Below are 12608 nucleotides of genomic sequence, written 5' to 3'. Positions count from 1 at the left end.
TTAACATTTGACCCCACAGTTATTAAAATGAAACTGTAAAATCTCAAAGGGGAACTCATGACAAACATGACACGGGACCCAAACTACACATTTCTGTTTTTTCTGAGCGGTCACTTAAAGGTCGGAGACGCTGGTTTGATTTTTATATATTTAAGTTTTCATCATCATTAAGAATAACTTCAAATTGATAAAATAATGTTAAGAAGCTGGAGCCATTATATAGTTTGTACTTTTCTATGAATTATTGTATCTCTGATAATTGTCTGCTGTACTGTCTGTGTGTGACCAGCAGGAGGCAGAGTTGATCTGCAGACATAAGTCATGTATATCAACATCACATCAGTGAATTTCTATTGAATTTGTACTTTATTTAATATGTAAATGTTCCACTGATCTGTTTCCCTCCAGGAAATGAAAATATGAAAAATAATAAAGTAATCACCGGAGTCAACATGACCTCATTGATCAAGATGAGCTGCAGAGAAACTGAAACAAAAACTGGGGAAATCCCGGTGAAGACCAAAACAATAGAGGGACAAATCCCTCAGGAAAGAAGCATCATGTGTGTGTGTGTGTGTGGTTGTGTGTGGTTGTGTGTGGGTGACACCCTAATAATTCATAACATGAAAAGATGGTGAATGTGAAACCAAACCTGCTGAAGAACCAGACGCTGCAGACGGAGAACAGGTGAGACAGATTCCTCTTCACTTATTTTATCATTTACAACATTTAATATCTTCAGTATGCTGTGGAAAGTAACTGAGTACATTTACTCGAGTACTGTACTCAAGTATAATTTTGGGTACATGTGCCTCCTCCTGCACTTTTCGGCTCAGACCAGCCACTAACTTCGTTTTCAGGAGAAGTTCCCAGTCGTCATGATGGGATGAAATCTTCCCTGTTGTCATGGACATGGATCAGACTTTCATCCACAAAAGTTTTACTCTTTTGTCTTTTAGTCAAAACAGTCAAAGTTTCCTTATTACTGCAGCTTTCAACCATGGAAAACATGTTTTCTTCATTGGGATGTAGAGGAAATAAATTGGTACAACAGTAAAATGCTGCTTAAACATGAATATAATTATTAAAAGTTTACTGAATGTGGTTTAAATTACAGATTAATTTAACAGATCACATGAACAGCATCTGAGACGTTGGATTAATAACAATAAAAAAACATTGTGATATAATATTCTCATCCACAGATCAAGCTGTGCATGGACTGATTGCAATATTCTTTATTATTGTGAAGTTGCTTGAAAATACATTGAAAATATAATAAAATCAGCATTAAAGACGCAAGAAAGTAAGAATTAGTTTTGAAATAGTTGAAAACAACTTGTTAACAGGACTTTTAAGGAAAAAAAAAAAAACTGTAGATCGTGATGCTACTAAAATCAAAGATTATTTTCTTTTTGCTTGAAATCGTTATTTCTGGCCTGAATCAGTCACAGGTTCAGTTCCCTTGCTCAAGAGCACTTGTGTGCTATTGCCCTTTGTCATCCAGTCACTCAGACATTGGCAGTCATTTCAAAAGTAATTGTCTGTACATGTTAACGGGTTTTACTCATTATAATCACATGTTTGTTTACAGTCTGGTGAACCAGAGCCTTTCACCACACACCCACGTGTCTGCGCTCGACTCCTCATCAGTTACTGCTGCTGACGTGCTGCTCTCCCCCGGTGGAGATGATCAGCATCTAAACCAAATCTCTGTTTCAACAAATACACCCATAAAAGGCTCATTTAGAAATATTTATATATCTGATTCACATGCATAAAAATAAAAAAACATGGTGCAAGTTTGAACTTTGAGTTTTGAGGTCGAAAGAATTAAAATACCCCGAATTCCTGACGGAGATGCGTATGAGAGCATCCAAAGTATTTCTGAAGAGGTTTTCAGGATTAGAAAAAGGGAAATTTTGAATTTGTGCAGTGGGATATGGAGAGAATGGAAGCAGGAAGGATATGAGGGGGGGTTGGGTGGGGGACTGGACTTCCCAATCCCCTTATAAGGCATTTCCCAGAGAGCAGTGGGAGTGGGGAGGAGGCCGAGCGATGCAGGATATTCTCACAGGATGTGATGGCTGGACAGAGCGATGAGGAGGGAAGGGTGAGCTGAGGGGAGCTGCTGGACTGAGCTTCTCCTGCTATCGATCTCTACGTGTGTGTCTGTGTGTCTGTGTGTGTGTGTCGGTGTGTTTGTGTGTGTGAGTGACGATGTGAGGTCAGGATGCTCAGGAGGTTGTGCAGAGTTTGTCATCAACTGAGAGTGAGGTAAATGTTCAGCTTTTACAATGAGTCCTGACATGTGTTGTTGTTGTTGTCGTACACATGCTCACAAAGTGCAGTGGTGGACAAAATACTTTGTTTCTATGTTTAAAGTAACATACCTGCTTTCAAACTGCAGCTTGTGTAGAAGTAGAGAAGATGTATTATTTAAACCTGAAACATGTGATGTAGAAACAGATTTCCGTTCTTATCTCTGCATGTTCACATTGTGTCATTTCTTCTTTTATGAAAGTAAAGCATCCGAATACTTGAAAGAAAAGTTTAGAAAAAAGGTTTCTGGTGTTTACATTCCCAAAATGTACTTAGAGTACTGAAAGTAAAAGCGTCCTCCCTCACTGAAATCATATGTTGATATTTTTCATTGTTAGATTGTTAATATTGATTCATGTTCATGTTGTTCAAGATGGAAAATACATCTCAGGCGTCACGATCAAGAAAAAAGGATGAAATCTTTTTTATGGATGAATTTTTATGCATTTTTTGGTTCTCAGGGTTTTGAATCAACCTGAGAGGAGAGAAGAAACCTCACTTTATATTTGTCTTTATAAGTTTTAAAACCTAAACTCTTAATCTGCACCAAACCTTCAAAAGAACAATATTCTCCTCTCAATCAATATCTTTCATTTTACTGCTGAAAAATTAAGTTTATCATTTTTTTAAATTTCCATATTAACGTATGTGATGAGATTTGTGTTTTAAACCAAGCAGCACCAATGTTTTATCCTGATTCGTTTCTAACAGAGTAATAGCAAGTGGCAGATTTTCAAAGTGCTTGTTAAACAAACGTTTGTTTTAAACTTCCTTTATATTTATTTGTTAATTCTGATAAATCCAGATGCTTCTCGGCCGCAGTAAATATCTGATGATGGAATTTACCCACAAACATCACATGAGTTCAGTGTGATGAATGTCTAACAGAAAACCGGCTCCGACATGTGACACTTGATGCTGATAAACATCACACATGAAAACTTCTTTATTTCCGACACCGAAATAAAGAGCTTGTGACTTCTTCTAGAGTTTCTAGTTTAAAAACCTGTTTCTGTTTTTTTTTATTTTCCATTTCACTACCTGTTAATCACTGGTGTACAGTACCTGTTTTGTTTTTCCACGTGCTCCTCGCCCCACATGGGTACTTACCATCACTGTGACATCACTCCCACGTTGCCAAAAAATTTGTCTCAAGCCACAAAAATATCAAATCAATTTGCCTTGTCATCCTTTTTGTCGTACCAGTTCCGCAGCAGTTTACACCTTATTCAAACCAATGACAAAAAGCCCCTTGTCTGCATCTCTGAGCAGAAACCGCTCTGTCATAGGTCGGGCTACTTCCCCCTGCCTTCCCTTGTCGTGTCACATCGCCTCTCAGCCTGCTTCCTGCCCTCATGTGTGTCTCCCTGTGCCGCAGCACCATGGTCGTCCTCCAGCTGCTCGTCCCGCTGCTGGTCAGCTGCGTGGTGGCGTCCGCTGGTCCGCCCCGACACCTCCCTCCCTGCCAAGTTGTAAGTAGACAACTGCACACACACACACAAAGTAGTGGTTCCATGCTCACACACATACAGGGATCTGGGGATTGAATTCAGCTTTTTATCTTTACATCTTTATATCTTTATATCTTTGTATCTTTTTATCTTTATCTTCTTACTTTCCTCATATCCCCAGTTAAATATCTGCTGAACACACACACACGTGGGGTTTCCTCTGATCTCAGGTCAGTTTATTTGGTTGCGTTGCCAATGGTCCCCGACTCGAGGCCCCTCATCCATCAGGAGCTCGAGGCTTTTTCAGATTAACTCCAGCGAAATAGTTTATTTGACGTGTGCAGTTTGTGTGCAGTTTGTGTGTGTGAGTGTTAGTGTGTGTGTGTGTGTGTGTGTGAGACATCTTTACCTTGGACTTCCAAATTCCAGTTCAATGTTGACATGCCAACCGGCTGCTTGTTGTAATAATAAACTGGAAATATGACACGTGTGCTTTTCCAGCGAAGAGCTTTCATGAAGTAGACAAAGGTTAATTCAACGGTTTGTAGAAGTTGTCCACTTGAAAGATTGGATCATAATTCAGATGATTGTCGTGACTGTGACATTTTAAATGGATTCAGCTTTTTAAATCGGGGAAAGGTGATCAAACTTGCAGGTGTTCTACTCGTGTATAGAATCTTGCCCGTCCACTCGCTGAATATATAAAACCATCTTCTACCAGATCAACTGTCGGAGGGGACAGTGAAGTACTACATTGAAAAAGTACCTTTAACTTTAAACTTCTCTAATTCTATAAAACACTCCAACATGTCGTCATTTGTATTATCTCAATGTTTTGTATGCAAATTGTTTCTATGGGTCAGTTGTGTTGTTGTGCCTTTGTTTGTGTGTACGTGTTCTGTGTCTTTTTGTGAGTTGTATAACAACTACTGCAGATGACAAGTAGCCTGTTTGATTAAATCGTCCCTTTTAAACAAATAAATTTAAATAATTTTAAATAAAAGTTAGATAAGATTTGACTAAAAGTTTCAGTAGTTTCCCAGCGATGAACTGAAATCCAACACGTGGAGGATGTATAGTGAAAAAAAAAACGATCTTCGATGTGAAACAGGATCTCGCTCCCTTTGATCTTTTCTAAAAATAGTAACTGAAACTGAAACTAAATTCCCTTTTCCTTATTGTGGCTTCACCTGCGTCTATAAATATCCAGATATCAGTGAATGGTTTCAGTTTGTAATCCTCCTCCGTGTTTCTGACTCATCTCAGAAAGTCCGATTTCTATAAGGAACCTTATCAAATCAATAAATGTTAATTTACAGGATAATACACACACATCTTAGTCCGCACATCAAACTGAATCAGTGTCGTTCGCTGTGATCATGATGTGATTCACTAAACCTGTGATTCCAACGTCCAGGAGCGAAAGCCACAGCCGCTCAAACGGGTTCTTTACAGACAAGGAGTTATTCAAACTAGCCAAAGTAATCGTAGATGACAGGAAGCGAGGGGACAGAGGTGGTTTCTGACATGTAACAACAGTCCAGCCCCCCCCCCCCCACACACACACACACACACACACACTCTGCGGCTCTTAGGTTGAGGTGATCTTGATGAACTCTTTAAATGGACATCAGATCATATGAGTGTTGTCTAAAAACTTTGAAATGAGTGTTTTTCCTCTTTGTTTCCTCCTCTACAGAACATTTCTTACACCACAACTAGCAGCATGTGTGTGTGTCATGACCCACTTCACACATTCATCACACGTTGCACACAAAGTCTTAAGTTCAGGTTTTCCCAGAGTTTTCAGGAATGTGGTTTCTCTGGACAAGGGGCCGTGAAGATGTTTCTCACACGAGTCACAGAGGAAAGACGGTTCCATTCTTAGCAACATACCTGATCACATGCTGAAGATATCTATCCCCTAGGGAAGTTCTTGAATAAAAGAATGCGTTGGTTTGTGGCCGGCTCGTAAACAACCATCTCCAGGATTCCACAGAGCGAAGTACTCGGGCCTGGCAGCGAGAGCAGAGACAGTTTTACGAGCTGTTTTGCGCAGGGAGGTCTCGTGGCCATGTGGTTTCAATCTTAATCTACATTTAATAAGTTAAATTAAGGGAAAATGAGCAGAAGATGATGAAAAGATGTGGAGTTTGTGGGTTTCTTCTTAAAACAATCTTTGTAATAAAAGTTTTATCTGGGTTGGAGAACCTCAGGGGATTAGGAGCGATGCCGTCGATCATTCAGGGCAGTTTGGATTCATTTCAAAAGGAGACAACATTGTAAAAGGTTTTTGTTATTAGAACAACCAACCATCATAAACCTCGGGGGACTGCAGCGCTGCCAAGAACATGCCGAGGACGCACTGACTCATAAATCGACCCTAATTTAAACATTTGTTCTGTGTTGTGTCATAGTCGGAGAATCCTGGCAGGACGCCGACTTAATTAGCTTGTTTCTCTTTGTTCCCAGGTCCAGATGGACGTGCTGTGCAGCGACCGGAGCCTCAGAAGTGCACCGGTCGACCTTCCTCCCGGCGTCCACCTGCTGGACCTTTCCCGTAACCAGGTGCAGAACCTCAGCCGGGAAACTCTGGCATACCACACCGGCTTCTATCACCTGAACCTGCACGCCAACAAGATCCACTTCATCCAGCCGGGTCTCTTCAAGGACATGACGGAGCTGAAGGTTCTGGATCTGTCCAAGAATCATCTGAATGTCTTCGCTCTTTCCGAAACCAGCATCGGGTGTCTCACGGCTGTGGAGTCGCTGGATCTTTCGGCCAACGGGCTGTACACGGGCATGTCGGACTACTTCCTGGACGATTCTCCGTCCCTGGCGAACCTTTCTCTGAACAGCAACAGCATCACGAAAATAGCACAAAATACCTTCAGTGGATCTTTGTCCTTGGAGAAAATCAGCCTCCACAATAACGTGATCCTGGAGATCGAGGACGGAGCGTTTGACTCGTTGCGTCATCTGACCGATCTCGATTTGTCCAAGAATTCCATCACGTGCATCACGGACTTTAATCTCTACAATTTGAAAGCGCTCAATCTGAGCATGAACAGCGTGGAGCATTTCCACAGCGCCAGCTCCAATCAGCTGTTCAACCTTTTAAATCTCGACCTGAGTGAAAACAAAATGCTTTACTTTCCATTCCTCCCCAGAACCAACATGCTTCAGTTTCTGGACATTTCCCGCAACCACATCCAGAGCGTCAACGTCTCGGGGAGTCCTGAGAAAACGGCAAATGTCTTTTTAACGCAACTTCAATACCTGGACATGAGTTACAACCGACTCAAATCCATACCGGAGTCATTTTTCTGCTTCATGAGATCACTCGAGGTCCTGAATATCAGCAATAACTGTATCAGCTCATTTTCTATAACTGCAGAAGGTCTTCTACCGACTGTGAAGATTATAAATCTCAGCTTTAATTCCCTGCAGAGTCTGACATTGGAGGAAAACACTCTGCAATCGCTGGAAACACTTTTCCTACAAGGGAATGACATCACCACCCTGAACTATCACGTATTCCAAAAACTTCCAAGTATCAAATACCTGCATCTCCAACAGAACAATCTGAAAATCTGTGACTCTGAGCCAAGTCCGTCCGAACCAGAGCCAACGGACCAGAACCAGCTGGATCCTCCCGACTGTGTTTCCTTGTCCTCTGTTCGCAGCTTGCACTTCCTGTACCTCTCGGAAAACAATCTGCAGTATCTGCCTGCAAACGCTTTTGCCAACACCCCTCTGAGGTTGCTGGACTTGTCCCTGAACCCGGGCCTGGACATGGACAAAGACTCCCTCTGTGGTCTGGAGCACTCGCTGGTTCACCTCCTCCTGAGGGAAAACTACATTTCCAGTCTCGACACAGATCTGTCCCTGCTGCAGAGTCTCAAACACGTAGACCTGTCCACCAACCAGTTGACGTCCCTGCCCGTGTGGAACAAAGAGTCCTCCATCGAGTCCTTAAACCTGCAGAACAACAACCTGGTCACTCTGGAGAGCAGCACCATGGTCGCTCTGGAGCACTCACTAAAAACCCTCTACATGGGCTCCAACCCCCTGAGCTGCTGCAGCAACCTCGACTTCCTCAACATGGTCCAGCGCTCGGCCGTGGTCGTCCCCGACATCGAGACCGTGACCTGTGTCCACGAGGACTTTTCAGAGCCGGTCAACATCGAGAGGCTGACCGAGGGGATGTGCCCGGCATCGGGCAAAACGACGTACATCGTTGTCGGGGTGCTGGCGTTGTTGGTCGTGATGATCGCGGTGGCACTTCTCCTTCAATGGAGCCGCTCGAGGAAAAGAAAGCGCATCATAAGATTTAGAGCGTAAAACATGAAGGAACAAAGCGGGACCTAGAAGAAAGACAACCAGACACAAGTTGGACACATGAGCCTCGTGTCTGTGGCGTCTCCCAATAGACAAGTTGAAGACTTGACATGGGTTCAACCATTTCAGGATTTGGGCAACGTTGAAATAGGTGAATTGGGTAAAACCCACAATCATTCACTGATGGGCTGAAACACTTTGTGCCTTGATATCCTGAGAAAACTGTCAAATGAAGATTATTAAATCCAGAACCTCTTTTTTGGAAGATATGTTCACTTTGACTTTCTGAAGAGAAGTTTGGACTTTTTGGATCAACTTCTAAATGTCAGAGTTTCTTAGAACCACGTCTTTGTTGTAAATTTGATGCTACAACTAGATGCAAGTTGGCATTGCTTAGCATATGAGATTAGTAACGGGGATACAGTTAAACTGGCTAACTTCCACCGCACCTCAAACTCATGACATCCATTTTTAAATACAACAGAAGCTTTGGTTTTTAGAGGAGGTCTCTTGAAAACTATCCGAGGCTCGTCGGGGAAATATTTCCGATGTTTTTAGAAAAAGACGTATTAAATAATGAGCTTTAAAAGTCGAGTAAACTACGAGGATTTTGTGACCTGAGAACCAAACCAGCTAAACTGACTGTTCCCCTGTTTCCAGTCCGTGTTGCTACTGTACTGAATGATGATATTTAGCTTAAAGCTAAAACTAAAGTAAACAACACTATGAAACAAAAATCCTCTTTATTGTTGGATGATGTCGATGAAGAAGTTTTATTTTTATTTTCAAACCCGTCCAAGCCGTCCTTCAACTTTCATGTAGTTTGCACTTTATATATTTTTTCTACTTGTGTGACGTGTATCTTGTTTTATTACAAACGACACTAAGAAATGAATATGACTAGAAGTCCAAGCGGAGCATATGTTGAAATTATTTATTTTTTTAGTGTTTTCTGAACTGATCCTAGGTCTGTGATGCTCCTCAATGATTCTTTTGACATTTAAATATTAACTACAGGTTCAAAGCTGCCACAAACACTGAAATATCAAAAAACTGTGATACTCTGAAGTACAATATAATACTGTCATGAATAAAAGAATGAATATAAACAGTCACACTGGGATCCACAGTTTCATATGTGCTTTGTAACTGTGCTAACGACATTTTCTACATTTCAACATTGTGTGAGAAATTTGGACAAAGTGTGTGTGTTGCCTGGTTTCCTTTCAAAAGATATTCATTATTGTAATATTGTGGAAATATTGTACTTTCTTGGTTTGAGTGAAACCAACTTCGTGTCTGTAAGATGAATCTGTAGCGACTCGCCTCGCTCCATCCGAAGGAAACAAAATCCTCATTAAGTCACTAATTAGCACATTGAACTGTTTGATGGAGGATTGTGAGGAAAGAATTCAATGAATGAAATTAAACTGAATGTACTTTTCTAATCGCGTCTTGATTGTTGACATTATTTTATCTGTATTCTCTTCCACTTTGTGAAGAAGCAACATCAGGGATGTGTTACATCGCTGATATAATACTTAACAAATCCTTTAATAAAACGTATTAGACAATTATTAGATTAATTAAATAGTTTATAAGACATTAAATAGAACAATTAGGTAAGGGTTATGGCTAGAGAGAGATTCTTAGCGTTTTAGCTGATTTGACCACTTATCTTCTGTAAAAGAGCTGAAATCTAAATCAAAATCCCAAAATACTGCAATGACATAAACATTTCATATCTAAACATAGACCAGAGGTTATCATACAAAATAATACATTTTAAATTAAACTTCTCAGTCATTGACAGAATGTAGAAAGAAAAGATTAAGTTGAGCAACAGAATATTGAGTTTGGAAGTTTGATTAACTTTTATTTAAGTCAAAAGAAACATTTGATTTTTTAGCTTTCTTTCTTTGTCGTCTCTTATTGTGAAAACCACTGACGTTAACTTTTGATTAGCTCGACAAATAGTTTGAAAGATGAGTCACCTGAACTTTGCTCATTTTTACAGAGAAATACAAGCTAAATATGATATTTCATCAGAGTTAGTGACGCTTGCACTTTATTATTCTTTAAGCTCATTAGCTGCACAGAGGAAACCGCAGTTTCCTGTTGTAGTTCCACTTTAACACTTTATAACGGTGCGTTTGAGTGGAGCCTGTGAAGTGGGGAAATTTCTGAACTTACCTCCGCCAACTTTCACTTTTGCCGCTTGATAATTAAAAAATCTTCCAGGTTAATGACAATTAAACCTGAGCAACTTCCCCTCATTGCTCACAGTGTGTAAATATGTCCTCCATCGTAAACAGAGCTGCTCACATACAAAGTGAACACGTGACTTCTGTTATTTAACCTTTAGAGTAGCTCTGAACAGGTACAGAATGTAATCACATGAGGAATCGGTTTCATTATTCATAGTTTCCACTGTGAGATACTAGAACATCCAGATATCCGACTTGTAGAAGTGATGGGGTGAACCTTGAGCTTCAGACTCTGACGTCTCTGCGGCCTCGGGCCTCGGCTGCTTCTCCTCCCGTGTTTACGTTTGGATTAAACCTTTAACGTTGAGAAAGTGCTTCTCAGCCTGAGGAGCTTTATCTTCACTAACGTCTGAACCGAAGCTTTTTACTGTGACTCAGACCCCCACCACTCAGACTCATTTTCCGTCCAGGGTGGTGCAGGAAGTTGACGACGGGCCGTCCTGTTCCACATCAGACGGGAAAAGCTTCTTTTATCACAGGAATCAGAATCTCAGGGCAGGATATTCACTCACAGGATCTTTTGTTTTAATGAAGCCCTGCGTTAGCTGTCTTTATTTCTTTTTTTTTGCTCGGCATTGACGTCAACATGTTTCCATGTGTTTGTGTTGCATATGAATCACTGTCAAGATCTTTAAACACACTCAAGGGACTTTATTAAAATAGCCTCGTCCTTGTTTTTCTGTTAGGACGGAGTCGAGGCTGCTACATAAACTTTATCTTATTATAAAACTGTTTTTTCCAGTAATGGACTAAATCATTCAAATACATAACCCACGTGGCTGCGGCTCATTTCTTTCATAAAAAGTGATAATTTGCTGATTTAACTTTTTATCTGTTGAGTTTGTTTTTGCAGGAAACTCTTTTTGTTGTTTAAACTGATCTGAGAACCCGATTTCCCCAGAATATAAAAACAATCATACGTCTAGACGTTGTTTATGTGGGAGTTCATCACGTCGGCTCGTCTGCTGCTGAGGAACAAGTTACATAACCGAGGACCTGGAGGTGACGGCTTTGTGCTTTTCATCAGAAGTTAACGTTTATTAGTAAGAGAAATTAATAAAATGAGTTCCAGGAAGTTTGCAGTTCTTCTACCTAAATAAAAGTACTAACTTTACTTTCTAAAAGTATTTATTTACCAATAAAAACCCTGCACTGTACAAATGTACTAAAGTTAATGCTGCAAATTATCCAGTTTGTCTTATAGCCTTACTTTTTATGTCATTAGATTAATTTAAACTAATCTGTCCTGGACTGAAGCTATTAATGTTTTCATTGTGGAATAATTTGATGAATATAATTAGTTTAAATATCATTAAAAACTACATCATAACTAAATATAATTAATCGACCAGAGTTTTGCAGTATATTAAGTATATGTAGTTACTTCCCAGTGAACTTCAGTAAAGTGTGTTCTCACTAATGTGCTCAGCAAACATCATGGCAACCTGCCTATAATATTTTTTGAAAACTTTTGTGCAAACTTTGGCTCGATGAAAACCCCAAAGGCCGAGAGTCGAGAACTGAAATCGTTCTTCCTCCAGGGAGCGTGGACGTGTTTGGCAAAGTTCATGGAAATCTGTCCTCACCGGGGAAGAGCCGGCCGAGCGATCAGAAACCTTCACGAGCTCCTGTTCCACCCGGGAGCCGCCTCTCGCCTGAACCAGAACATTTCCCCTCAGAACATCTCCTGCTGCTTCTTCACATGTGAAACACAAACTCCAGAAAAAGGCCCAGATCCCATTTTCCTGACATCTTCTGCAGTTCATGTCCTAAAAACAACAAGTTAAAGTGTTCTGCCAGTAGCAGATCCAAGCAGATCCAAACTACAGGAGTTTATTTACACTGAGCAGCCACTGAAACAATGATTGAGTCTGAACGGATCATTGACGACAAATTACCAGTGACTCAATTACTGAAACAGTCCAAATCTCCCTGCACTGGTTCCAGGAGAGTGCTCCACTGGGAGATCAAATGAGACGGCTCCACTCAAACTTTATTTTTCCAGCGTCCACCTTCGTCTCCGGGGGACACGAACCAACACACACAGTAGTGGGAGCTTCTCCTCCTCGGGGGGGGGGAGAGGTCAAAGGCCTCTGAAGGGACTCACCAGCTTTCTCCTGGTTCTAAACGCACACGTATGAACCAAACTCTTCAAACCCGTCAAAGACAAAACACATTCTCCCACCAGCAGCTGCACCGCCCGGCCGAGAGCCATCATTTCCTCCTC

At 41.0% G+C, this 12608-nt stretch overlaps 1 protein-coding gene across 2 annotated transcripts; it reads left to right on the top strand.

Moving 5' to 3' along the window:
• Positions 1-631: 631 nt before the first annotated feature.
• On the top strand, positions 632-9562 carry lrrc32 (leucine rich repeat containing 32). 2 transcript variants are annotated; one of them, XM_062405948.1, is made up of 3 exons: positions 632-687; positions 3701-3794; positions 6246-9562. In XM_062405948.1, exons 1-3 carry the CDS (start codon positions 632-634, stop codon positions 8115-8117), a joined length of 2022 nt encoding a protein of 673 aa, XP_062261932.1. In that variant the 3' UTR covers positions 8118-9562. The 2 variants fall into 2 exon arrangements, with proteins under 2 accessions (XP_062261932.1, XP_062261933.1); XM_062405949.1 differs by lacking the exon at positions 632-687 and adding an exon at positions 2053-2277.
• The last annotated feature ends 3046 nt before the right edge of the window (positions 9563-12608 follow it).

The sequence above is a fragment of the Platichthys flesus genome, chromosome 15, assembly GCF_949316205.1.
Source record: "Platichthys flesus chromosome 15, fPlaFle2.1, whole genome shotgun sequence".
In the NCBI taxonomy this organism is placed as follows: domain Eukaryota; kingdom Metazoa; phylum Chordata; class Actinopteri; order Pleuronectiformes; family Pleuronectidae; genus Platichthys; species Platichthys flesus.
This window is presented reverse-complemented; position numbering and strand designations above follow the sequence as displayed.

What these genes read in the sequence shown, in the direction of transcription:
- lrrc32 (XM_062405948.1), top strand. Translation starts at nt 632, where the DNA reads ATGGTGAATGTGAAACCAAACCTGCTGAAGAACCAGACGCTGCAGACG. An exon ending in ACGCTGCAGACGGAGAACAG is followed by an intron (nt 688 to 3,700) that starts GTGAGACAGATT and finishes CCTGTGCCGCAG; the next exon opens with CACCATGGTCGTCCTCCAGC. An exon ending in ACCTCCCTCCCTGCCAAGTT is followed by an intron (nt 3,795 to 6,245) that starts GTAAGTAGACAA and finishes CTTTGTTCCCAG; the next exon opens with GTCCAGATGGACGTGCTGTG.